This window comes from Sciurus carolinensis, chromosome 7 (genome assembly GCF_902686445.1).
Source record: "Sciurus carolinensis chromosome 7, mSciCar1.2, whole genome shotgun sequence".
Lineage (NCBI taxonomy): Eukaryota > Metazoa > Chordata > Mammalia > Rodentia > Sciuridae > Sciurus > Sciurus carolinensis.
The window spans coordinates 120,111,364-120,136,452 of record NC_062219.1 but is presented as its reverse complement, the minus strand read 5'-3'; the positions used below and the strand labels follow the sequence as shown (position 1 = coordinate 120,136,452).

The 25,089-nt window shown below is 37.9% G+C and overlaps 1 protein-coding gene across 1 annotated transcript; it reads left to right on the top strand.

Annotated features, from left to right (window-relative positions):
• Positions 1-1,626: 1,626 nt before the first annotated feature.
• Positions 1,627-24,340, top strand: Snrpc (small nuclear ribonucleoprotein polypeptide C). Its single transcript, XM_047559745.1, has 6 exons — positions 1,627-1,737; positions 2,087-2,129; positions 7,990-8,098; positions 11,679-11,768; positions 20,402-20,506; positions 23,937-24,340. The coding sequence occupies exons 1-6, from the start codon at positions 1,730-1,732 to the stop codon at positions 24,059-24,061; spliced, it is 480 nt and encodes a 159-aa protein (XP_047415701.1). The 5' UTR covers positions 1,627-1,729; the 3' UTR covers positions 24,062-24,340.
• The last annotated feature ends 749 nt before the right edge of the window (positions 24,341-25,089 follow it).

The window sequence follows — 25,089 nt, the reverse complement described above, 5'->3', positions numbered from 1 at the left end:
TGTGTTAACAGAGTCCAAGGAGTTGGATCATCTGCTCAAATTGGAACCAGGTAGGTCACAGGGCTGATGTTGAAGGGATGGATACTCTGGCTTGCAGGAGGGGAGAGGGGACATTCTGACTTTTTCCTTGGTTCCCTCCAATGTCCAGAAAATGCCTCTCACTGACAGAGTTCAGCAATGCAGCCCAAAGGCCAAGGAACACAGTAGTCTAGGACGTGCAATTTTCATGGGATCAATCCTCCATTGGCATTTTGTAAAGAGCAGGGGGAAGGGGAAGAATAGATTTGAAGGTAAAACAGGCCAGGATCAGCACAGAAGGAAATCAGGACAAAATAAAAACATAATTGATAAATTCATCCCCTTGAGGAGAATCAACTCGGGGTGACCCTATAAAGATTGGTTTCTTGAACTGCAATCTTAAGACCCTAACTTTTTCTCCAAAATGACTTTATAGTTGGTTTGTAAAAACTAGGATCTAGTTGATTGTGGTAGCACATGCCTGTAATCCCAGCAACTAGCGAGGCTGAGTCAGAAGGATTGCAATTTCAAGGCCAGCCTCAGCAACAGACCCTGTCTCAAAATAAAATTTTTTAAAAGGCTGGGGGTGCCACTCAGTGATAGAGCATCCTGGTTCAATCCCAGTAGAAACAGAAACAAAACAAACAAACATTTAGTAACTAACTCTGCACCATACCCTACATGTGGTTATGTCTCTCAAAAATATTTTAATCTAGTCAGGTGAGGTGGTGCATGCCTGTAATCCCACCGACAGGGTAATTTTATCCATTTCTTCCATTTGTGGCAGGGCTTAGTATGCTCAGACTGCACTAAACACTTTACAAGTATTTTCACATTTAATTCTTCCTTAAACCCCAAAGTAATTATTATTATCCATACTTTTCATGATGGAATGAGGCTCAGAAAGATTAAATAACTTGCCCAAGTAGCGCAGCTAGAAACGGTGAGACAGGCCCAGAAACGACATTCTACTGCCTGCTGGGGTTAAGAATACTAAAACCAAAACCAAAACCAAACCAGACAAAAAAATAACACGATACATAAACGGCGTGCACATGGCTTTATGGCTTTAACCTATCATTTCCCAGTTGTCACCTTTTCAATAGACTTGTCTTCTTAAAAGTTGCCCCCCCCCCCCCCAAGAGGTACTGAGGACTGAGCCAACTCTTTTATTTTGAGACAGTCTACTTATGCTGTCCAGGCTGGACTCAAACTAAACCTCCCGAGTCGCTGGGATTAGGGGCGGGCGCCACCGCGCCCGGTGAGCTCCCCACTCCTTGCTGTATTCCCTCCTGCCCCCCGCAACCCCATAGCAATTTGTTCCAGCTAAGATACTCCATATTAATTTTAACTGTTTTACCCTATTTCTAGTAAACTCGGAAAGCCAGGATTTTTGTGTTTTGTATTCTACTGTTATCTCAACATTTAACACAGCGCTTGGTAGGTAGCAGGGCACAGCCACATATTTGACGAAAAATAACGCGCTCCCGGAAGCATCAAGAATCAAGACTAAATGAGTATGGATTGAACCTCGTAAGCACCCATAGTACCGCCCTTTCCACTCTTCTAATAGGTGAAGGGAAAGCGAGAAAAGCCCCGCCCCTGGCTTGGCTACGGACCGCCAGTCCGGGAGTTTTGCAACCCCGGCGCTTGCTGTGTGCGTCACTTCCGGGCGGCGCGGAGCCGAGTGGTCAACGGTCTGTAGAGCAACATGCCTAAGTAAGAGGGGCCCTGAAATATGAGGGAGGTGGCGGTCATTGGTGGTGGCCAAGTGAGAGGAGCGGAGAGCGGGTTCTGATACTTGAAGCCTCCAAGGAAGGGCGAGGGTCTGGGGAGAAATGAGGGTGGGAGATGGCAAGCTCCAGACCCTCTTTTGGAGTGTGGAGGTCGACCCCGCTTAAGGCAACAAAAAAACCCTGGTTTTTGTCAGAACGCTTTGTTTGACGCCTTTGGATCGTGAATAGGGAGGTTTTGTGTGTGTGTTTTTGTTTTCAGCGAACAACGATGCCGTGGATGGGCATACTATTAACGGGTTGGCATCTTCTGTTTTCTCTCCCACCTTCTTCAGGTTTTATTGTGACTACTGCGATACATACCTCACCCATGACTCTGTAAGTAGAGGATTTCGTCATCGTTTAAAAAAGTCTACGTGGAATCGTTAAATAAGTTTTTTTTGTTTTGTTTTTTTTAACGTGTAGGTTTGTGCTTTTCAGACTGCTGAAGTTTAAGGTTTAATGCTTGGAGAAAATAATTGGGTGTGTTATTTTTCCTCCTGTATCTGTTTTCATAATTTGAGAACATTTGCAAAAAGTACTCTTCCAGAAGTCAGTGCTTTCACTGGAAAGCCAAAATAATAAAGGTTTATTAGCAAGTTTGAAGATGAAAAAAGTTACACAAACAAAATTTCCAGGAGAGTGCCCTTGAAGTTCAAATAGTGGATTGTATCAAGTTATTAAAATGTTTGGATAAAATGGAGATAAATGCTGTGATTTGGAACAATATTCTTTGATTTGATTAAAAACTTCTTAGCAAATAACAGCACCTAAGAGTGAAGGCTTCATTGTGGCAATCTGTGTTTCATATATTTTACACAAATCATTTTATTTCATGCTTCTGATACTCTCTTAGTACTTTCATTATCTCCACTTTGTGGAGAAAGAAACTGAAGCAGTGTGTGAGTGGAACTGACTTCAGATGTTAGAAAATAAGTAATTCTGTATACAGGGGGAAGGTGAGACTAGGGGTTCCAACTCTGTAATTCTGTTCCAGCAGTTCTCAAACTTTTTGGTGTTTGAGAACATTAAAACCTTAAACAATTATTGGCTTATATGTATGTATTTTTAAATCGGGTTATGTGGGTTGTGTATGCAAATATTTGAAATTAAATATTTGAAATTAAAAAATTAAAAGTATTTACTCATTTGAAAGTACCAGTAACAAGCCAGCCTGGTGGTGCATGCCTGTAATCCCAGTGGCTTAGGAGGCTGAGGTAGGAGGATGGAGAGTTTAAAGCCAGCCTCCTCAAAAGTGAGGAGCTAAGCAACTCAGTGAGACCCTGTCTCTAAATAAAATGCAAAAAAGAGGGCTGGGGATGTGACTTAATGGTGGAATGCCCCTGAGTTCAATACCTGGTACTCCCAGCCCCTCCCCTCAAAAAACAGTAACAGTAACAAGTTTTTTACATGTAATGTAGCATTTAAAAAAGGAAACATAAGTACAAATAAATATATTGTTTTAGCATCTTTACAAACCTCTGTCATATCTGACTTAATGGAATACAGCTGGGTTCTTATCTTTTTCTGTATTAAATGCGTTACAGTGTATTGTTTTAGTTGAAGTATATAGTTCAGTCTCTCATTGATGTGTAGTTGACAAAAGGAGTAGTACTTTTTTTGTTTTTTGTTTTGGTAACAGGGATTGAATCCAGGAACACTTAACCACTGAGCCACATCTCCAGACCGTTTTTAAATTTTTATTTTATTTTTAAATTTATTTTATTTTGAGACAGGCTCTTGCTAAATTGCTGAGACTATCTTTGAACTTGAGCTTCTCCTGTCTCAGCCTCCCAAGTCACTGGGGTTTTTGGTGTGCTGAACCGCACCTGGCTAGTAGGAGTACTTTAATAGTGTAATAGTCTTTTTAGATAATTGTTGGTATTCTTTAATACTACTTTATATTATTTCATCAAAACTTAACATATGGTTAGTTGCAATGTGGACTCTGAAACCATATCAGACTTTTCAGAATGTTCCATTAAAATTCACTTGCAAAAAAAAAAAAAAAAGAAAGAAATCACTGGTCTATCTTGGACTTTGAATCTTTTATTGTGCTTGATTTTGTAATATGCATTGGTTATTTGGAAAATATTTAGTGAGTTATACAGGTCTGCAAGTGTGGACTTATTTGATTATATTCTGTTAAGAACTCACATTAATTAAAGTAAAAATTTAATCACTACTGGCTTTAAGTGGTGAGAAACTGTCAATTTCATGGTAACAGGTAAGGTTTTCTAACATTCTAATTTTTGCTTATAGCTCATATTTTATTATTGTCAACAGATACGATCAATTGTTTTTCTTGAAGTTAACAGGTTCACTTCTTTTATTTTTTTCTTTTTTTTGGTATGGTACTGAGGATCAATGCCTGGGCCATGTGCATGCTGGTAAAGTACTCTACCACTGAGCTACATCACAGGCCCCCCTTTTATATATATATATATATTTTTTTTTTTTATTTTTTATTTTTTTATTTTTTAATTTTTATGTAGTGCTGAGGATCGAATCCAGTGCCTTACACATGCCAGGCAAGTGCTCTCACACTGAGCCATAACCCCAGCCCATCATCATAGACCCTTTTATTAAAAAGTTTTGTTTTAGGGAATAGTAACACTAGGTTGCCCAGCCTGACCTGGAACTTGGAATCCTCTTCAGCCAACTGAGTATCTGGGATTATAAGCATATGTCTCCCTGCCTGGCTACTTTATTCATTTTTGAGAAGTCTGAGTATTTAACATGTTTCTTTTTCTTTCAGAGAAAGAGACAGCTAGCAAAGCTAGCAACTAGAATTACATGCTTGCTTTTAAGTACTAACCTTAAATTTTCCTTGAAATTTCATATATTAGTGGGAAGAAATGCTTTGTCAGTCTTTTCATTTTGTTACCCAGAATATTAGAAGGATAGGAACTCACAAGTTGAGATTCAACAAAATTAACAATCAGGGGCTGGGGTTGTGGCTCAGTGGTAGAGCTCTCGCCTAGCATGTGTGAGGCACTGGGTTCGATTCTCAGCACCAAATAAAAATAAACAAATAAAGGTTAAACAAAAAAGAATGCTTTAAAAAAATTAGCAATTATATTGTTTCATTAAAGACAATGAAATTGGGTTTTGCCCCCTTGAGTGTGGAGCATTGAAAAATACAATGACCACTAAAAGAAAAGGGTGCTATGCCTTGATTCATTCTAAAGTACCAGGAGTTGGCATCATCATTGTTAATGTGAAAAAGGAAAGTAATGTCTTATGAAAAAAGACATACAGAGTGGCACACCCCTGAGAAGGTCTTAGAGACCATTAGATGTCTGTGAAGCATCCTTGAGAAATGCAGCTCTATGCTGCTTTTGCAAGAACCGGATTAAATTGGTATTCTTGATCATCTTGAATAGTATCTGGAAGAACCTAGCCAATAATTTCTTTGTTGTCACTTTGTTTAAAATTCTTTCCATATTTGGGGATGTACTCAGTGTTAGAGTGCTTACCTAGCCTGTGCAAGAACCTGGGTTTGATCTCAGCACTGCAAAGGAAAAAAAATCTTATGCATGATATTGTTTAGCATTAGCAGATTTGCAGGCTGGGCATGGTGGCACCCACCTGTAATCCCTTGGTGCTGAGATAATAGGATCCCAAATAGGAGGTAAGCTTGGGCAACCTATTGAGACCTGGTCTCAAAATTTAAAAAAAATGGATGGGATATAGTTTAATGGTAGAGTGCCATTGAATTCAATTCTCAGTACTGGGGGGAAAATTACAGATTTGTGAGGTATGCAAGGAGGGTGGTTCCTCTTAAAGAAATAGTTCTGAATATTATAGACTGTCTGGAAGAGATCACCAGTATTTTTTTTTTTTTTTTTTGTAATCCCCTCTCTAGTAAAATCCCTAGTCATAATTTTCTTAAAGTTGTTAGTGAGGGGGCTGTGCCTTTCTACTTTTTTTTTTTTTTTTTTTTTTTGGCATATTTTCATATATCCACTAATAATCTTGCTAATGCCAGAATTCAGAAAATTGTGAATTATCTTATAATAACTTTCTCTTTATGAGAAGTATTGAGAACTCTGTACTATTCTAAAATTTTCTTTTTTGTGGGGGGGTTACCCAGGATTGAACTCAGGGCCACTTGACCACTGATTGAACTCAGGGCCACTTGACCACTGAGATACTTCCCCAGCTTTATTTTGTATTTTATTTAACAACAAAGTCTAATTGAGTTGCTTAACACTGCACTTTTGCTGAGGCTGGCTTGGAACTCGCAGTCCTCCTGCCTCAGTCTCCTGAGCCCTTGGGATTACAGGTGTGTGCCACCACGCCCTGCTAAAATTTTCTTGAAAAAGAAAAAATATGATTATAGCAGTTCCCTGCAGTGGACTTCAAAATGTATTAAAGCCTCCATTGCCGTCTGGGCATGGTGCACCCACTTGTAACCCCAGGTACTTGGGATTTTGAGGCAGGGGGATTTCAAGATTGAGGCCAGTATGTACAATTAAGCATGACTCTAACTCCAAGTTTGGTGAGGCTGGGGGTGTAGTTCAGTGGTAGAGCACTTCTAGCATGTGGGAGCTCTGGGCTCAATCCCCAGGGCTATGTCTATTCAGAGGAAAGAAACCATATGAAAATGTGTATAGATATGAAGATAGAAATGAATTTAGACTGTCATACTTCCAGTGATTTGATCCCTAAATTCCAGTCTCTCAGCTTATTGCTATAAGGATTATGAAATTTTAAAATGTGCTTAATTTGGGGTTTCTTATTGCTAGTACCATGGTTAAATTCTGTTGGCTGTTAAAAGCAAAATCACTACAAACCATTTATATAAAAATACTAAATCAATTAGGCAAAAACAAAAGAAAAATTTCAAACATTCAGTTATTCAGTGCTATAACTTTTGGACTTTTGGTTTTTTTTTTTTTTCATATTAGGACTGCCAAATCTATAATAAATATTTTTCTTAAACTTTTTTTTACTGGGGGGAGGGTATACAGGGAATTGAACCTGGGGGTGCTTTACCACTGAGCACCCAGACCTTTCTATTTTTATTTTGAGACAGGGTCTTGCTAAGTTTGCTGAGGGTCTCCCTAAGTTGCCCAAGCTGACCTCAAACTTGCAATCCTCCTGCCTTAGCCTCCTAAGCCCCTGGGATTACATGGGTACCTGGCTTAATTTTTTGTTTTTTAGACAGGATTTCTCTTAGTTGCACAGGCTGACCTCCAATTTGTGATCCTCTTGCTTCAGCCTTCTGAGTTACTGGGATTACAGGAGTGCATCACAACACCCAGCTCTGGTCTAGTTTTTATTCATGAAAATTGGAATTGGAGGTATAGTTCAGTGGTAGAGCACTTACTTGCCTAGCAGGTGCAAGGACCTGTGTTTCAATCCCAGCAACAGACAACAATATACAGACACAGTAATAACAAGCTAACTCAATAAAAGCAATAACAAAATTAGTGTAATTTCCAGGTGCATTGGTACACGACTGTTATATCAGCTACTTAGGAGGCTGAAGCAAGAGAATCACAATTTCAAGGCCAGCCACAACAAGTGAGCAAAATCTTGTCGAAAAAGAATAAAAAGGTCTGGGGATGTAGCTCAGTGGTAAAGTGTTCCTAGTTTCAATCTCCAGTACCTAAAAAAGGAAAGAAAAGGTTGAGCTTGGCCCAGTGGCAGTTCCCTGTTGGTCTAACTCCTTGGGAGTTTGAGGCAAGAGGATTGCTTATTCCAGGATTCAAGACCAACATGGGCATCATAGCAAGACCTGTTTCCAAAATTTGTGGGCATATGGTCTTTGCTACTATTACTCAACTTTGCTGTGATAGAGAGAAGCTGTGACAATAAATAAATGAATAAATGTGTCTGCTGGACCTGGTGATGTAGCTCAGTGGTACAGTGTGTGTCTGGCATGTATGAGGCCCTGGGTTCTGTCCCCAGCACCACATACACACACACACACACACACACACACAAGGGTATCTGTGTTCTAATAATATTTTATTTTTTAAACAAAACCAGGTGACTGGCCCGTGGGCCACAGTTTGTTGACCCCTGGTCTAGATAATAAATATAATAAATAAATTGCCATAGTATGTTGTAGGATAATGTGTAGTGCCTAGCCAAACTAGCTGGGCCGCTTACAAGGAGGTAAATCTTTATCAACTTTCTCATTTTGGAGATTTGTTTCTGCATCTGATACAGCCTTTTTGTTTTACAGCCATCTGTGAGAAAGACACATTGCAGTGGTAGGAAACACAAAGAGAATGTGAAAGACTACTATCAGAAATGGATGGAAGAACAGGCTCAGAGCCTGATTGACAAAACAAGTATGTTTGGTTTCTTGTTCTGATGTGACAGAATAGTCCCATTCTTTTCCCTCCCTGTCTCTTTGTTGTTTTTCACAGAAGCAGTGCCTTCTGAATGATAAATAGGGGCATTTGCCCATGTTGAATGTAAGAAGTAGAAGGTCACTGGTTTCCCAGGAATATAGGAACATGTTAATATTAATTGGTGAGGGTCAAGCAATCAGAGAGAGAGCTGTCAAGTTTTGGTTATATTTGGAGTGGAGCAGAGAAGAATGGAATTGTGTAATATTTCTGTGTTGACACGAACCAGGTTTTTTAGTAAATTTATATAAAACCCCCCTTTGTAGTGATACACAATTTTTAGAAGTGTAAACAGTTCTAGGTAAATACTGGGGTAGATTTGTGGCTTTCTTTATCTAGTTTTAGAGACATCGTTTGACTTTCTTACAGTTCTGACAGAAATAACCAAACAAACAACAAAGCTAACTGGTGTGGCAAAATAATCTGGATATTTTGGACCCATATTTTTGTTGTAAATGCCTTCTTTTTGATGTTAATTAGGAATATTTTGTTCTGGCTAGTTGAGCCAAGGCACTGTCAGAAGTTACATTTTTATTTTAGATCATACTGGTATATTTTTTGAAACATGACCTTTCTTAAAAATTCAGAGCTGTCAGGCAGATGTAGACTTTATGTTATGATTTAAAAAAAAAAAAAATAGCAAAACTATTTTGTAAAGTTTTAAATGAAGTAGAAAGATTTAAGGAATGGACTTCCTCTGTCCCCACTCCCTAGTTTCCCGTCACCCCCACTACAAGATTCTTATTTAGCTTACATCAAGTTTCTCAACCTTGGTACTGTTGACTTTAATAGTCAGCAAAAGTTGATAGAGTTCTGTGTTGTGGTATTCTGTCCTGTGTGTTCTAGGATGTTTGGTAGCATCCTTGGTATGAACCCACTAGTACCAGCCTCCAGTTGTGAGTACTACTAAAAAATGTCTCCAGACATTGTAGGAGCAGGGCAGAATTGCTCTTGGGTGAGAGCACTAAGTACCTTTATTTACTTCCTTTTGGTCTCCAGGACTTTTATGGAGTAAATCTCAGACATTGTCTCAGTTGAAAAAATTAATTTTGTCATCCTTTTCCTCCCCACCCCCAATACTAGCAATTGAACTCAGGGGTGCTCTACCACTTAGCTATATCTCCAGCTCTTTTTATTTTGAGGTAGGATCTTGCTAATTTACCTGTGCTGGCCTCAAACTTGTGATACTCCTGCCTCAGCATCCCCATTTGCTGGGATTTCAGGTGTATGCTGCTGTACCCAGCTTAGAAAGTACCTTTTTGATTAGAAAAGCCCTTATTGAGAAATATAATCCCTGATAGAGCACAGGCTTATGAATAGCTCTTATTAAATGTTTATATCATCCTTTTAGATCTGATCTTCATGAATGATCAGAGATTAGTTTGAGTAATTTGACTGACTTTGTATTTGTGGGGGTGGAGTAGAATGGCCTGCAGGCAGCATTGAATTGGGAAATTCTTACCTCAGGTATAGATTTTTTTTTTTTGTACCAGGGATTGAACTCAGGGGCAGTTAACCACTGAGCCATATCCTGAGTTGTTTAGGACCTCACTAAATTGCTGAGGCTGGCTTTGAAATCATGATCCTCCTGCCTCAGCCTTCCAGGCTGCTGTGATTACAGGTGTGCACCACAGTGCCCGGCTCAGATGTGGATTTTTTTTTTTATTGTAAACAAATGGGATACATGTTGTTTCTGTTTGCACATGAAGTAAAGGCATACCATTTGTGTAATCATACATTTACATAGGGTAATGGTGTTTGATTCATTCTGTTATTTTTTTCCTCCCCCCCCACCCCTCCCACCCTTCTTTTCCCTCTATATAGTCCCTCCTTCCTCCATTCTTGCCCATTATGTGTCAATCAGATGTGGATTTTTATGAGTGTATATTTTAATATTTTGTTGTGACTTTTTTTTTTCTGTTTTTGTTTTCACTATTGGGGATTGAACCCAGGGTGCTTAAGCACTGAGCCATATCTCCAGGCCTAATTTAGTTTTTATTTTGAGATAGGGTCTTGCTAAGTTGTATAGGGCCCTGCTGAGTTACTGAGAACTTGAGATCCTCCTCCATCAGCCTCCTGAGCTGCTGGGATTACAGGCATATACCACCATTCCTGGCTATTATGATTTTTTAAAAATATTTTTTAGTTCTCAATGGACCTTTATCATTTATTTATTTATTTATACATGGTGCTGAGAATCGAACTCAGTGCCTCCACATGCTAGGCAAGTGCTCTACCACTGAGCTACAACCCCAGCCCTATTATGACTTTTTGAAAACCAAATATAGGTGATCTTCAGTTTCTTTTCACTTTTACCTCATATGGTAAGAAAGAAAAAAGTTGATAATATTGGACTTCTTTAAGATCATAATTTCTTTCAGGGAAGGTTGTTCCTTTGAAATCATTGTTTCTTCCACATCTCCTAAATCAGTACATTAATTTCAAAACTGGCAAGCCAAAATGATTTATTGTTTTCACCAGGATGTAGAAAGAATAGAAAAATTTTATAACTTGGCTTTTGGGCATGTATCACACATTTTTCAAACAAAATAATGAATGGCTTGAATTGGTTATAAGTCACTGTTTTGCTGAGTGGTGGCACACACCTGTAATCCTAGGGACTCAGCAGACTGAGGCAGAAGGATCACAAGTTGGATACCAGCCTGGCAACTTAGTGAGACCCTGTCTCAACATTAAAAATAGAAAAAACATTAAAAATAGAAAGGACTGGGGGTATACCTCAGTGGTAGAGCACCTTGGGTTTGATGCCCAGTACTAAAAAAGAAGGAAAAAAGATGACGATTTCTTTTTGGTAAAAGACATTGGATAGATAGGAAAATTGTTATTTTAACCATAAAAATACTGTATGGGGGCTGGAGTTGTGGCTCAGTAGTAGAGCACTTGCCTGTCATGTATGAGGCCCTGAGTTCGATACTCAGCACCACATACAAATAAATAAAATAAAAGACCCATCGACAACTAAAAAAAAAAATTTTAAATACTATATAGTAAAAATAGTTTAAAAGCACCTATTAAATGAATAAAAATTTTTGTTGGTGGGTACTAGGGATTGAGCCCACGGGTGCTTTACCTCTGAGGTACATCCCTAACCCTTTTTATTTCTTAGTTTGAGACAGGTTCTTGCTAAGTTGCTGAGGCTGGACTCCAACTTGGAATCCTCCCGTCTCTGTCTCCCAAGTTGCTGGATTACAGGCATGTGCCACCACACCTGGCTTAAATTAATAACAATTTTAAAGAATTTAAAATCACTAAGTCAGTAATTAGTTGCTGTTTTAGCAGGTAAATACCTACAATTGATTTTAAAATGGTAGAGTTATGATAACTTTAGATTACTCGTTAGAGTTAAGTATTTGGAATCATTGAAGATTTAAAAGAAAGGTGACCTGGGAATTGCAAATTGTAAATTGTAAATGTATTGTTAAAATACATTTTTGTAAATGTATTGTTGAATTCTTGTTCATGGTTTTTTTTTTTTTTCCCCCTACTCTCCTTCCCAAAGCGGCTGCATTTCAACAAGGAAAGATACCTCCTACTCCATTCTCTGCACCTCCTCCAGCCGGTGCTATGATCCCACCTCCCCCTAGTCTACGTAAGTTTAAAGGTTTTGTCTTAATGGATGTAATTGGGCAGATTATCCTTTGATTGTTAGATTATCTCAGTTGGTTTTCAAATGTTTATTGAATATATGGATAGTAATAGAAAACAACTTTAGTGGTATAATTTCTAAAATAGTTTTCTGAATTGACCTTTCATGGCATTGTTACTAAGGTATTTAATTGTGACATCCCAATTCTTTTTTTTTTTTTTTTTGTGGACTTTCAAGATGGATTCAAATGGAAAGTTAAGAATGAACCTATGATTAAATGACTAACATGAACAGGTGTTCTTGCATATGTTAAGTTATTGATTACTATGAACAGAACACCAGAGGACTCAAATAGCTGATAAACTGGTCCGTTTTTTTTTTCCTATTTCTAATCCACCTAATAATCAACATATATATCTTGTGAAAGATATGAATTGGATAGTGAAGGTGGAGTGGTTCAAGTGCCTCTGTTCTCTAGTAAAACTTGTCATTTCTGCATAGCAGACAGGAGGAAATTGAATACTAAGTTGTAGTCCTTTTTGCTCTCCTGTGAAGGTTCAGATTGAAATTGGATTCATTATCATGGATATAAATACAAAAAAGTAGACTGTTTTAATTGTTGCACACTAATGCAGATAAACCCCTAATGTTCTGCCAGACCATTCCTAGGTATTTGTGATCCTGGGCCCCATAGCAATTCCCAGGTCACCTATGTCTTCTTGTTCACCTTGATTGACTTATCCCCCCACTTTTTTGTTTATCTTTTGGTGTTGGGGATCAAACCTATGGTCTTGTGCTTGCCAAGCACCTGCTGTTATCACTGAACTACACCGCAGGCCTTCATTATTTTTAATAGTAGAGTAGTCCATGATATGAATATCTCATAATTTACTACATTGTTTTCTTAGATATTGTTAGATATTTAAGTTATTATAGTTATATTGCTTTTTATAAATGATACCGTCAGGAATATCTGCATATAAGTCCTTGTACTTCAGAATAATGTTCTTTTTTGCGGGGGGTGGATGGCGGTATTGGGGATTGAATTCAGGGGCACTCAACCCCTGAGACATTTCCCCAGCCCTGTTTTGTGTTTAATTTAAAGACTGAATCTCACTGAATTGCTTAGTGCCTCACTTTTACTGAGACTGGTTTTGAACTCATGATCCTCCTGCCTCACCTCCTGAGGCACTGGGATTACAGGTGTGTGCCACCGCACTGGGCTAGAATATTCTATTTTTAAAGTACTGGGGATTGGGCCCAGAGCCTTGTACATGCTACATCCTCAGCCCTTTTTTAAAAAAATTTCTCTTTGAGACACGGCCCTTCTAAGTTTCCCAGGCTGGCCTTGAACTCAATCCTCCTGCCTTAACTGTGGGGTAGCTGAGATTACAGGTGTGTGCCAGTGTGCCAAGCTCAAAAGAATCTTTTAAACCTAGATTTTGATCTTTTAATAAAGGATCTGAAATTAGGTACTTGTGATTTTAGTTCATCAGCTTTTTGTCAAGAGCCTCATAGAGAGTATAATCTGTTTTTTTTTATTGTTTGTTTGTTTTTTGTTTTTTTATGGTGCTGGGGATTTGAACCCAGGGCCTTGTGCTTGCAAGGCAAGCACTCTACCAACTGAGCTATATCCCCAGCCCTAATCTGTTCTTTTTTATTTATTTACTTATATATTTGTGGTGCCGAAGATTGAACCCAAGGCTTCTTGTATGGTAGACAAGTTCTCTAATACTAAGTTATACCCCTAGCCTCAGAATTTTTGTTTTTAGACCTGAGGAACCTAACTTCATTTATAGTTCTGTCTAGGCATGTTTGTTTTTGCTTTTTAGTTATAAAGTAACTAAAGTTTTATGGCATGTGGTTTTTGTAGAGCTACTGTTAATAAAATGAAGCCATTAGAAGTCTGTTGTTTCAAAGTTGGAACCAATTCCTGAGACCCTATTAGTGTCTCTCTTTTTTAAAAAAAATTATATTTTTTTATTAAAATTTTTTTATTTTTACAGACATTTTGATTCATTGTACACAAATGTGTACAACTTTTTGTTTCTGTGGTTGTATACAATGTATATTCAGGCCATACATGTAATCATACATAGGGTAATACTGTTTCATTCTACTGTTTTTCCATCCCTACCCCCTTCCACCCCTTTTTCCTCTACACCATCCCAAGTTCCTTCATTCTTCTCTTCCCCCCACTACCCCCCATCGTTATGTATTGTCATGCACTTATCAGAGAAAACATTCAATCTTTGGTTTTTTGGGCTTGGCCTATTTCACTTAGCATGATATTTTCCAACTTCATCCATTTACCAGCAAATGCCATAATTTTATTCTTCTTTATGGCTGAGTAATATTCCATTGTGTATATATACCACAGTTTCTTTATCCATTCGTCAGTTGAAGGGCATCTAGGTTGGTTCCACAATCTAGCTATTGTGAATTGAGCTGCTGTGAACATTGATGTGGCCGCATCACTGTAGTACACTGATTTTAAGTCCTTTGGGTATAAACCGAGGAGTGGGATAGCTGGGTCAATTGGTGGGTCCTTTCCAAGCTTTCTGAGGAATCTCCATACTACTTTCCAGAGAGACTGTACCAGTTTGCAACTCCACCAGCAGCGTATGAGTGTGCCTTTTTCCCCACATTTATTATTGCTTGTGTTCTTGATAATAGCCGTTCTAATTGGAGTTAGATGAAATCTTAGGGTGGTTTTAATTTGCATTTCTCTAATTACCAGGGATGCTGAGCACTTTTTTATATATTTGTTGATCACCTGTGTATCTTCTTCTGTGAAGTTTCTGCCCATTAGCCCATTTATTGATTGGGTTCTTTGTATTTTGGGTGTAAAGTTTTTTAAGTTCTTTATAAACTTTGGAGATGAGTGCTCCGTCTGAAGTGTGTGTGGAAAAGATTTTCTCCCACTCTGTAGGCTCTCTTTTCACATTGTTGATTGTTTCCTGTGCTGAGAAAAACCTGTTTAGTTTGAGTCTATCCCATTTATTGATTCTTGCTTTTATTTCTTGCGCTATGGGGGTCTTGTTAAGGAAGTCTAGTCCTAAGCCAACATGATGGAGATTCGGGCCTACTTTTTCTATTTGGTGAAGGGTCTCAGGTCTAATTCCTAGATCCTTGATCCATTTTGAGTTGAGTTTTGTATAGGGTGAGAAATAGGGGTTTAATTTCATTTTACTGCATATGGATTTCCAGTTTTGCCAGCACTATTTGTTGAAGAGGCTATCTTTTCTCCATTGTAAGTTTTTGGCACCCTTGTCTAGTATGAGGTTACTTTACTTATGTGGGTATGTCTCTGTGTCTTCTATCCTGTACCATTGATCTACCTGTCTATTTTGGTGCCAATACCCTGCTGTTTTTGTTACTATTGCCCTATAGTACAGCTTTAAGATCTGGTATAGTGATACCTCCTGCATCACTCTTCCTGCCCAGGATTGCTTTGACTTTTCTGGGTCTTTTGTTCTTCCAGATGAATTTCATGGTTGCTTTTTCTGTTTCTATGAGAAATGTCATAGGGATTTTAATTGGAATTGCATTAATCTGTATAGCGCCTTTGGAAGTATGGCCATTTTGATAATATTAATTCTGCCTACCCAAGAACATGAGAGATCTTTCCATCTTCTAAGGTCTTCCTCAATTTCTTTCTTCAGTGTTTCATAGTTTTCATTGTAGAGATCTTTTACCTCTTTGGTTAGATTGATTCCCAAGTTTTTTTTTTTTTTTTTTTTTTTTTTTGAGGCAGATGGAGTTGTTTTTCTCATTTCCCTTTCAGATGTTTCATCGCTTATGTATGAAAATGAGTTAGATTTATGCGTGTTGATTTTATAACCTGCTATTTTGATGAATTCATTGACGAGGTCTAGAAATTTTCTGGAGGAATTTTTTTGATTCTCTAAATAGAGAATCTTGTTATCAGCAAATAATGACAGCTTAAGTTCCTCTTTTCCTATTCGTATCCCTTTAATTTCTTTAGTCTAATTGCTCTGGCTAATATTTCAAGGACAATGTTGAGTAGAAGTGGTAAAAGAGGACATCCCTGCCTCGTTCCTGTTTTTAAAGGGAATGCTTTCAGTTTTTCTCCATTAAGAATGATGTTGGCCGTGGGATTAGCATAGATGGCCTTTACAATGTTCAGGTATGTTCCTACTATCCCTATTTTTTCTAGTGTTTTGAGCATGAAGAGGTATTGTATTTTGTCAAACACTTTTTCTGTGTCAATTGAAATAACCATATGATTCTTATCCTTAAGTCTTTTGACATGATGGATTATGTTTATTGATTTATGGATGTTAAACCATCCTTGAATTCCAGGGATGAACCCCACTTGATCATGGTGCACAATTTTCTTAATATGTTTTTGGATACGGTTTGCCAGTATTTTGTTAAGGATCTTTGCATCTATATTCATCAAGGATATTGGTCTAAAATTTTCTTTCCTTGATGTGTCTTTTCCCGGTTTGGGTATGAGGGTGATATTAACTTCATAGAATGAGTTTGGTAGGGTTCCCTCCTTTTCTATTTCCTGGAATGCTTTTGAGAAGTATTGGAATGAGTTCTTCTTTGAAGGTCTTGTAGAACTTGGCTGAGAATCCGTCTGGTCCTGGGCTTTTCTTGGATGGTAGGCTTTTGATGGCTTCTTCTATTTCATTGCTTGATACCAATTTGTTTAAATTGTGTATGTTCTCCTGGTTCAGTTTGGGAGGATCATATGTCTCTAGGAATTTGTCAATGTCTTTAATATTTTCTCTTTTGTTGGAATATAGATTTTCAAAGTAGCTTCTCATTATGTTATGTATCTCAGTGGTGTCTGTTGTGATACTACGTTTTTCATCACAAATTTTAGTAATTTGAGTTTTTTCTTCTCTTTGTTAGTGTGGCTAAGGGTTTGTCTGTTTTGTTTACTTTTTCAAAGAACCAACTTTTTGTTTTGTCAGTTTTTTGGATTGTTTCTTTTGTTTCAATTTCATTGATTTCAGCTCTGATTTTAATTATTTCCTGTCTTCTACTACTTTTGCTGTTATTCTGTTCTTCTTTTTTTAGGGCTTTGAGCTGTAATGTTAAGGTCATTTAGTTGTTGACTTTTTATTTTTTTCTTGAATGCACTTCATGCAATGAATTTTTCCTCTTAGTACTGCTTTCATAGTGTCCCAGACATTTTGATATGTTGTATCATCATTTTCATTTACCTCTAAGAATTTTTTTATCTCCTTCCTGATGTTTTCTGTTATCCATGTTTCATTCAATAACATATTATTTAGTCTCCAGGTGTTGGAGTAATTTCTGTTTTTTATTTTGTCATTGATTTCTAATTTCATTCTATTATGATCTGATAGAACACAATGCAGTATCTCTATGTTTTTGCATTTCCTAAGGGCTGCTTTGTGGCATAACATATGGTCTATTTTCGAGAAGGTTCCATGTGCTGCTGAGAAGAAAGTGAATCCGCTCATTGATGGATGGAATATTCTATATATGCTATTAAGTCTAGGATATTCATTGTGTTATTGAGTTCTATGGTTTCTTTGTTTGGTTTTTGTTTGGAAGATCTATCTAGTGGTGACAGCGGTGCATTAAAGTCACCCAGAATTATTGTGTTGTGGTCTATGTGATTCCTGAAATTGAGAAGGATTTGTTTGATGTACAGGGACGCACCGTTGTTTGGGGTGTAAATATTTACTATCGTTATGTCTTCCTGATTTATGGTTCCCTTAAGCAGTATGAAGTGTCCTTCTTTATCCCTTCTGACCAACTTTGGCTTGAAGTCCACTTTATCTGATATAAGGATGGAAACCCCTGCTTTTTTACTGAGTCCATGTGCGTGGTAGGTTTTTTCCCATCCTTTCACCTTTAGTCTGTGGATGTCTTTTTCTACGAGATGAGTCTCTTTAGGCAGCATATTGTTGGGTCTTTGTTTTTAATCCATTCTGCCAGTCTGTGTGTTTTGATTGATGAGTTTAGGCCATTAACTTTCAGGGTTATTATTGAGATTTGATTTGTATTCCCAGTCATTTGGCTTATTTTTGGTTTTGAAGTTGGCTTGGTTTCTCCTTTGAGTGGTTTTTCTCTAAGGTAGTTCCTCCCTTTGCTGACCTCCATTGTTGTTTTTCATTTCCTCCTCTTGGAATATTTTGTTGAGAACCTTCTGTAGCGCAGGCTTTCTATTTGTAAATTCTTTTAACTTTTGTTTATCATGGAAGGATTTTATTTCATCTTCAAATCTGAAGGTTAGTTTTGCTGGATATAGGATTCCTGGTTGGCAACCATGTTCTTTCAGAGCTTGAAATACATTGTTCCAGGCCCTTCTAGCTTTTAGAGTCTGGGTTGAGAAGTCGGCTGCTATCCGTATTGGTCTCCCCCTGTATGTAATCTGATGCTTTTCTCTCGAAGTCTTCAAAATCCTATCTTTATTTTGAATGTTAGGTATTTTCATTATAATGTGCCTTGGTGTGGATCTGTTGTGATTTTGTGTATTTGGTACTCTGTAAGCCTCTTATAATTGATTTTCTATTTCATTCTTCAGGCTTGGGAAATTTTCTGATATTATTTCATTGAATAGGTTGTTCATTCCTTTGGTTTGTATCTCTGTGCCTTCCTCAATCCCAATAATTCTTAAATTTGGTCTTTTCATGATGTCCCATAGTTCTTGGAGATTCTGTTCATGATTTCTTACCATCTTCTCTAGGCAACTTTATTTTCAAGATTAAATATTTTGTCTTCATTGTCTGAGGTTCTGTCTTCCAAGTGATCTAGTCTTTTGGTGATGGTTTCCATAGAGTATTTTATTTGGTTTATTGTTTCCTTCATTTCAAGGATTTCCATTTGGGTTTTTTTTTTGAGAATCTCTATCTCTTTGTTGAAATGATCTTTTGCTTCCTGTAATTGCTCTTTCAACTGCTTATTGGTATTATCATTCATTGCCTGCATTTGCTCTCTTATCTGATCCTTTGCTTCACGAATCATCTTAATCATGTATAATCTGAAGTACTTTTCTGACATTTCTTCTACCATACTGTCATTGGATTCTATTAATATAGAATCTAGATTTGTTTGGATCATTTTCTTCCCTTGTTTTTTCATGTTGTTTGTGTATCTTCCCCTCCAGCAGGTCTGGGGTATTGCAGTTTCCCCCCTATAGGCTTATAGTGGTCCTATAGGTTTCCAAAACCTTTTCTTTAAGGGGGAGATCAATATTAGCAGTGCCCAGTTTAGACAGTATGCAGTCCTAGACCAAATACCCCAATGAGGACATTAACAATATTGTTATAGTAAACAGAATGAGTTCAATTATTTTTTTTTTTTTTTTTTTGAAAACTTGTAACTTGTTTATTATCCTTCTGAGTTCAATTATTATCTTCAGTATTACAAACAGATTTGCCATAAGGTCTGCAGTTTCTAATGGAGGACAAAGAGGATGCGGAGGATGTACGATGTAGCTGTTAATGGGATAAGAAAAGAATATTTAGAAGTTCTGGAAAATTGAAAGAGTGAGAGTATAATCAAAAGAAGTTGGTTGTTAGCATGCAAAAAGGGAGAAAGAGACTCCGAGGGAACAGGTAAACAAAAGGAAAGGAGAGCAAGAAAAGTAAAGAAATAAAAACTTAAAAATTTTCAATAAGGTGAAAAAGGAAAATCTACACTCTAATAGTCATGTAGTATTCAAACCTCCCAGTCTTCAGTAGCCTGATTCATGAGAGGTACCTGACAATGAGCTTCAAGTCTCCAGCAGGCGTCTCAGGATGGGATTTGCCCCACCTAAAGATGGGAGCTATGACTTCCAGGATTATCCAAGATGGCCGCTCTGGCTTCGAAATGTGTTGGCAAATGGGGAGCTACAGTTCGGGGTGTGGGCGTGGTTGGTTGGAGTTCCTGGAGGTGGGGTGCGGTTGTTCAGGCAGGATTCCTGGAGGTGGGGTGTGTTTGGTTTGGTTGCGGGATCCTGAAGGCAGGGGGCAGTCAGTCGGTTTGGGGGTCCTGGTGGAGGGGCAGTCAGTCAATGTGAGGGCCCCAGAGGCAGGGAGTGATTGGTCGTCCTGAGGGGTCCTGGAGACGGGTCTCAGTCGGTTCTGCCAGGGGTCCTATGGAGCCTGACTGTTGTCTCAAAACAGCCACATGGATACACGTGCCTGTAAGTACCATAACAGTGAACTTCCTGCAACTGCTGTCGGATGATCAGGTGGTGGATGATGGATAGGTGAAATTCAGGCGATGGACAGGCAAGAGGCAGGCAAATGGTGGATGATAGGCGCCTGACAGTGAGCAATCTGCACTCAAAAAGGTGTCAATATGATGGCTGACTGCAGGTGATTGCAGTATACAAATGGGGTAAACAGCAGGGAATCAATAAGCAGCAAAAACTGCCTCACCAAGAAACAGATATCCTCTGCTTGAAACCCGAGTTACGGAGCGACACGGAACGCAGCCTCCCTCTAGTTCACCATCTTGGATCCTATATATTTATAAATATATATTTAGTTGTAGGTGGACAGATGCCTTTATTTTATTTATTTATTTTTATGTGGTGCTGAAGATTGAACCACGTACAACTAAAACAAAAAGAAGAAAAGTGTCAACATACAAGTATAGAAGTATACTTTAACCATAGACTCCATTCTTTATTTTAGCGGGTCCTCCTCGCCCTGGTATGATGCCAGCACCTCATATGGGAGGCCCTCCCATGATGCCAATGATGGGCCCTCCTCCTCCTGGGATGATGCCGGTGGGACCTGGTAAGTTGCAGTGTCTTTCCTTTTAGCGAGCTGCATTGTGTTTTTGTTAAGTGAAATTCTTAAGTAGCTGCCTAAATGTATTATTACAAGTATTGTAACAGATTTGGTCAATCTTTAGTGATAAACAGAAAGAAATATTGGATTTATCAGTATAAATGGAGTATCTAATGACCTTGTTCCACTGAAAGCAAGATGAGACTGCCTCTGTCTCCCTTCTCCCTGCCTGTTGTTTTTTGCTTTATCTTGACTTTTGGCCACTTCTGATGGAGAGAAGGGTAGATGACCTTATTCCATTTTGGGGGTGGAGGGAAAGATAGATATATTTTCTTGGTTTTGATTTGGAGCAGAGCTTCCTCCTGTTGCAAATTTTAATTAATTTATTTATTTTTAATTTTTTTCGTGATGCTAGGAATCATACACAGTGACTTGTGCCTGCTAGGCAAGCACTCACCACTGAGTTAAAGTATACACCCAACTCTCTTAATGCATATTCAATGACTCAATCAGTATCCTAAAAAGACCTTAGGCCTAGTAGCTGGTTGGTTGTTTTTTTTTTTTTTTTTTTTTTTTTTTTTTTTGTTTGTTTGTTTGTTTTTGTCCAGAAAGTGGAAAAATATCTTACACTTGAAGCATTTTATTTACTTTTTAATTAAATTTAATTTTTATTTAAACAGTTTCTTTGTGTGTTATTGTTGGAACCAGGAGCTTGCCCATGCTAGTTGGATGCTCTACCACTGAGCCATGTCCCCACTCCCATTTTATTTAGTATAGACATAAATTACATTGATTTGCAAATATTTCTGATCCATGGGCAGGATCTTTGCTTTGAAAGCGGGTCTGCTGATTGGAACACTGTATTTCTAGCATAAACCATAATGCATCCTCTACCAACTTTAGTTTCATTTTCTTTGAAGTGGTAAGAGACTGTGATGTAATCTAATTCCAATCTTCTGTGATTGTTTTGCCTTACCAAATTTCTGAGCATTTGGGGAAATGATTAACCTGATTCTTTTTAACTGTTTCTAGATAGTTTTCATAAAAACAGTTCTCTTTTCATGCTCCTGTTTTATTGGTTTTCAGAACAGTTAAGTGACATAATTAGATTAGTGAATATGACTGACATAAACAGGTTTGAGGACGTGTGATTGATGCCTACAGCTCAACTGGATAAACAAGATGCAAAGGTATTAGAGTAGCTTTCTAGCCAGAAGTAGTCAGTATGCTTGCTGTGGGTATCATTAAAAGTTCCTGACTTACAGGCTTGTGAACCCAAAACACAATTGAAGTGATTGATATAGCTTTAGCATTCTTAAGTTAGGGCCACATATTCAGACATACAGACGGTTTAGGAATGTGCTGAACTGAGGAATATGTGACTCATCTAAAGAAGAAGGCTTCCAGCCAGGTATGGTGGCATGTGCCTGTAGTTCCAGTTACTTGGGAGGCTGAGGTAGGAGGATTGCTTGAAGCCCAGAAATTTGAGGCCTGCTTGGGCAACATAGCAAGACCCTGTCTCAAAAAAAGAGAAAAGAAGGAAAAAAAAAAAAAAAAAAGAATGAAAGAAAGGAGAAAGAAAAAAAAAAAAAGGCAGCTTCCAGAACTCACCTTCAGCCTATGGTTGATTTTGAGAATGCAGGCTTGGTGTTGCCAGTTCTCCTATTCCTTTTTCTTTCTTTAAAAAAAATTTTTAGAGCCAGGACAAAGTGGTAAGATTGTAGAATTTGTGTTAAAATAATTGAGTAGTTTGGGGTTGGGTGGGAATAGAAATGAGTTGGGCTATAGCTGAACAAAATTGGTCATGGGTGGGTAAGTGTTGACGCTGGATGGTGGATACATGGATATTCATCATACTCCTTTGTACTAAGTATATGTTTGAACATTCCCGTGATAAAATAGTTAAAAACATAAAAAGAATCTAGACCTTTACTTGAAATCCCAATGTTAGTAACTAATGTAAATTAGATCCACTATGGAGACCAAAGAAAACAAGTTTTCAGGTACTCAGTTTTTAACCTTCCTATAAGCAGTGTTTTAATACAGATTATGTTAAGCTTGGGCCTTTATGTGGAATTTAGAAATTTATTATTATTCTGTGTTCTTGTTGAAATTGATCTTGGAAAAAATTCTGTACTGTTGGATTTTGTCTTTGCATATAGTTGTGTTACTTTTCGTGATAAGGCTATATTCAATTTTAAATAAGTTTTTATAGTTCTTTTTTTCTCAGTGTAGTTTTCTTTTTTTCTGCCTCCACAGGGGGGCAGCAGTGGGGATTAAACCCAGGACTGTGCATGTTGAGCAAACCCTGAACCATTGAGCTACATCCCAAGCCTTGAATATAGTTTTCCTTGAACCGTTTACTCCAAACCTTTCACGAAAACTATTTAGTTAAAAACAAATAATTAGTCCTGGGCATAATGACCCATGCCTACAATCCCTGCACTTGGGAGGCCAAACAGGAGGATCATAAGTTTGAGGTTATTCTCAGCAACTTAGTGAGACCCTCACCAACTTAACAAGACCCTGCCTCAAAAAACAAAAAGGACTGGGGATGTAGCTCAGTGGTTAAGCACCCCTGGGTTCAATCTTCAGTATAGAAAAAAAAAAAAAAAAAGGCAAAATTTAATATTTATGAAGAATTTATGTAACATGAAAATTATGAGCCATAATAATAAAATGAGTATCCATGATGCCACCACCCAGCTGGAAGTAGAACATGATCTAGTCATTGAAACTGCCTGTTTTGTTCCCTTATCCCTCTGCTTGCTCTCCCTTCCCTGCCTCATTTATTTGGCTGGTTTATTGATGGGACACTTAAAAAAATTCAGTAATAGTTTCTAAAATGCATTAGAAAAATAAAATTTTGTGTATGCTAATTGTTATAAATCACATTATTGCCTATTATCTTTCTTGACTTGAGCTAAGTATGGTTACTAACAGGTTCTCAGCATGGTCCTCCTGCTCACCTTTCCTACAACTCCGAACAAACGCTTAGTGGTAAGATTGTCCTCTGTGCCTGTGTACATTCATGAAATAGCTCCTGGTTATATGGTGGATATAACTGGCTTAATGAGCTGACTGAATAACATGTGACTTAGTTGTGAATTTCCCTGAGTGAGAAAAAAGGTCAGTTTAGGGAACTAGTGTCCCTGGTGATTTCTCAATAACAGTCTATTCATAGTTTCCCCCTTACTATCATTAGATCATGATACCCACATGGTTCTTGTGTTGACCTTTTTGTTTTTTGTTTGAGAATGTCTAAGTAATTTACAAATGTGATGAATTTGTTGCATTTCTTCTGTCAAGTGTGTCTTTTTTCCAGCATTTTGCAGGGGGGGGTACTTTTTTTGTTTTAGTTGAAGTTCCATCAAATACTCTCTCAAATGTTCTTTCCTCACTCCCATTTCTCCCTTTTCTTTGTTTTTTCCTACAGCTCCTGGAATGAGGCCACCCATGGGAGGCCACATGCCAATGATGCCTGGGCCTCCAATGATGAGACCTCCTGCTCGGCCCATGATGGTGCCCACTCGGCCTGGAATGACACGACCAGACAGATAAGGATAGAGGGGAGCCTCTTTCAGTTTCATATTATTTGTTCTACTTCACCAGGAGATCATGGTGCTGTGATTGGGTGTTTTCTAACAGTATGACAACAAAGACTTGCTCCCCATTTCTATCAAAGAAAATAGTTTCAGAGGGGAGAAATGGAAAGAAAAAGTACAGTTTTCATTTGTATTGTGAAATGTGAAAATAAAGTTGTCAGCTCTTTTAGTTAAAAGTGTGTTCCCTTTTTCCTCCTCTTCATATTCTTTGTGTATTATAAAGAGATCAAACATTTTGGTTGTGTTCTTGTAGCTCATTCTCTTCTTCAGCATGTACTGTGTGTGTGAGATTCTTTTCCTTAGCTATAGAGTAAGTCCCTTTTAGCACCCTGACTTTAGTAAAAATTTTTTGTGTGGGATTTTGATAAATCTAACGGTTCTAGAAGAACTTGTTTTGTTTTTGTTTTTGCATGCTGAGATTTGAACCCATGGCCTGGCACATGCTCGGTAAGCACTCTACCACTGACCTACATCCCCAGCCCTGTTAACCTTTATTGCTTAAAATAATAAACACTATAATTGGTTAATTTTCACATGAATAAGTGGAAAGCTTTAAGTCTTTCATGCTGAAGTAGGGGAAAATAATTTGAAGTTTTGTACATGTCAGCTAAAAATGGCAGGAATTGCCTTAACCTCAACTTCTCCTTTTTCTTGTCTCCCATCTATCTTGACTTCAAATAGCCTGAAATTTTCTGTAGGAATCATAAAATTAGGCAGAGTTTTGTGGTACAGAAGATGTATTTAAAATGCTATTTCTTATATCACCAGGCTGTAAAAATGGAGTATTTTCAGTGCCAATAAAAAGCCATTGGCATGGTTCATATTCAGTGCAGTATAAAATTTACACATTTTTGCATTATAAGTGGGAATGAAATTGTACAACCTCTGGGGAGGGTAATTTGGCATTATAAAAATTATGATACCAATATTCTCTGACCTCATGTTGCTTGTCTAGAAATTCATCCTACAGGTAAAGTTTCACTC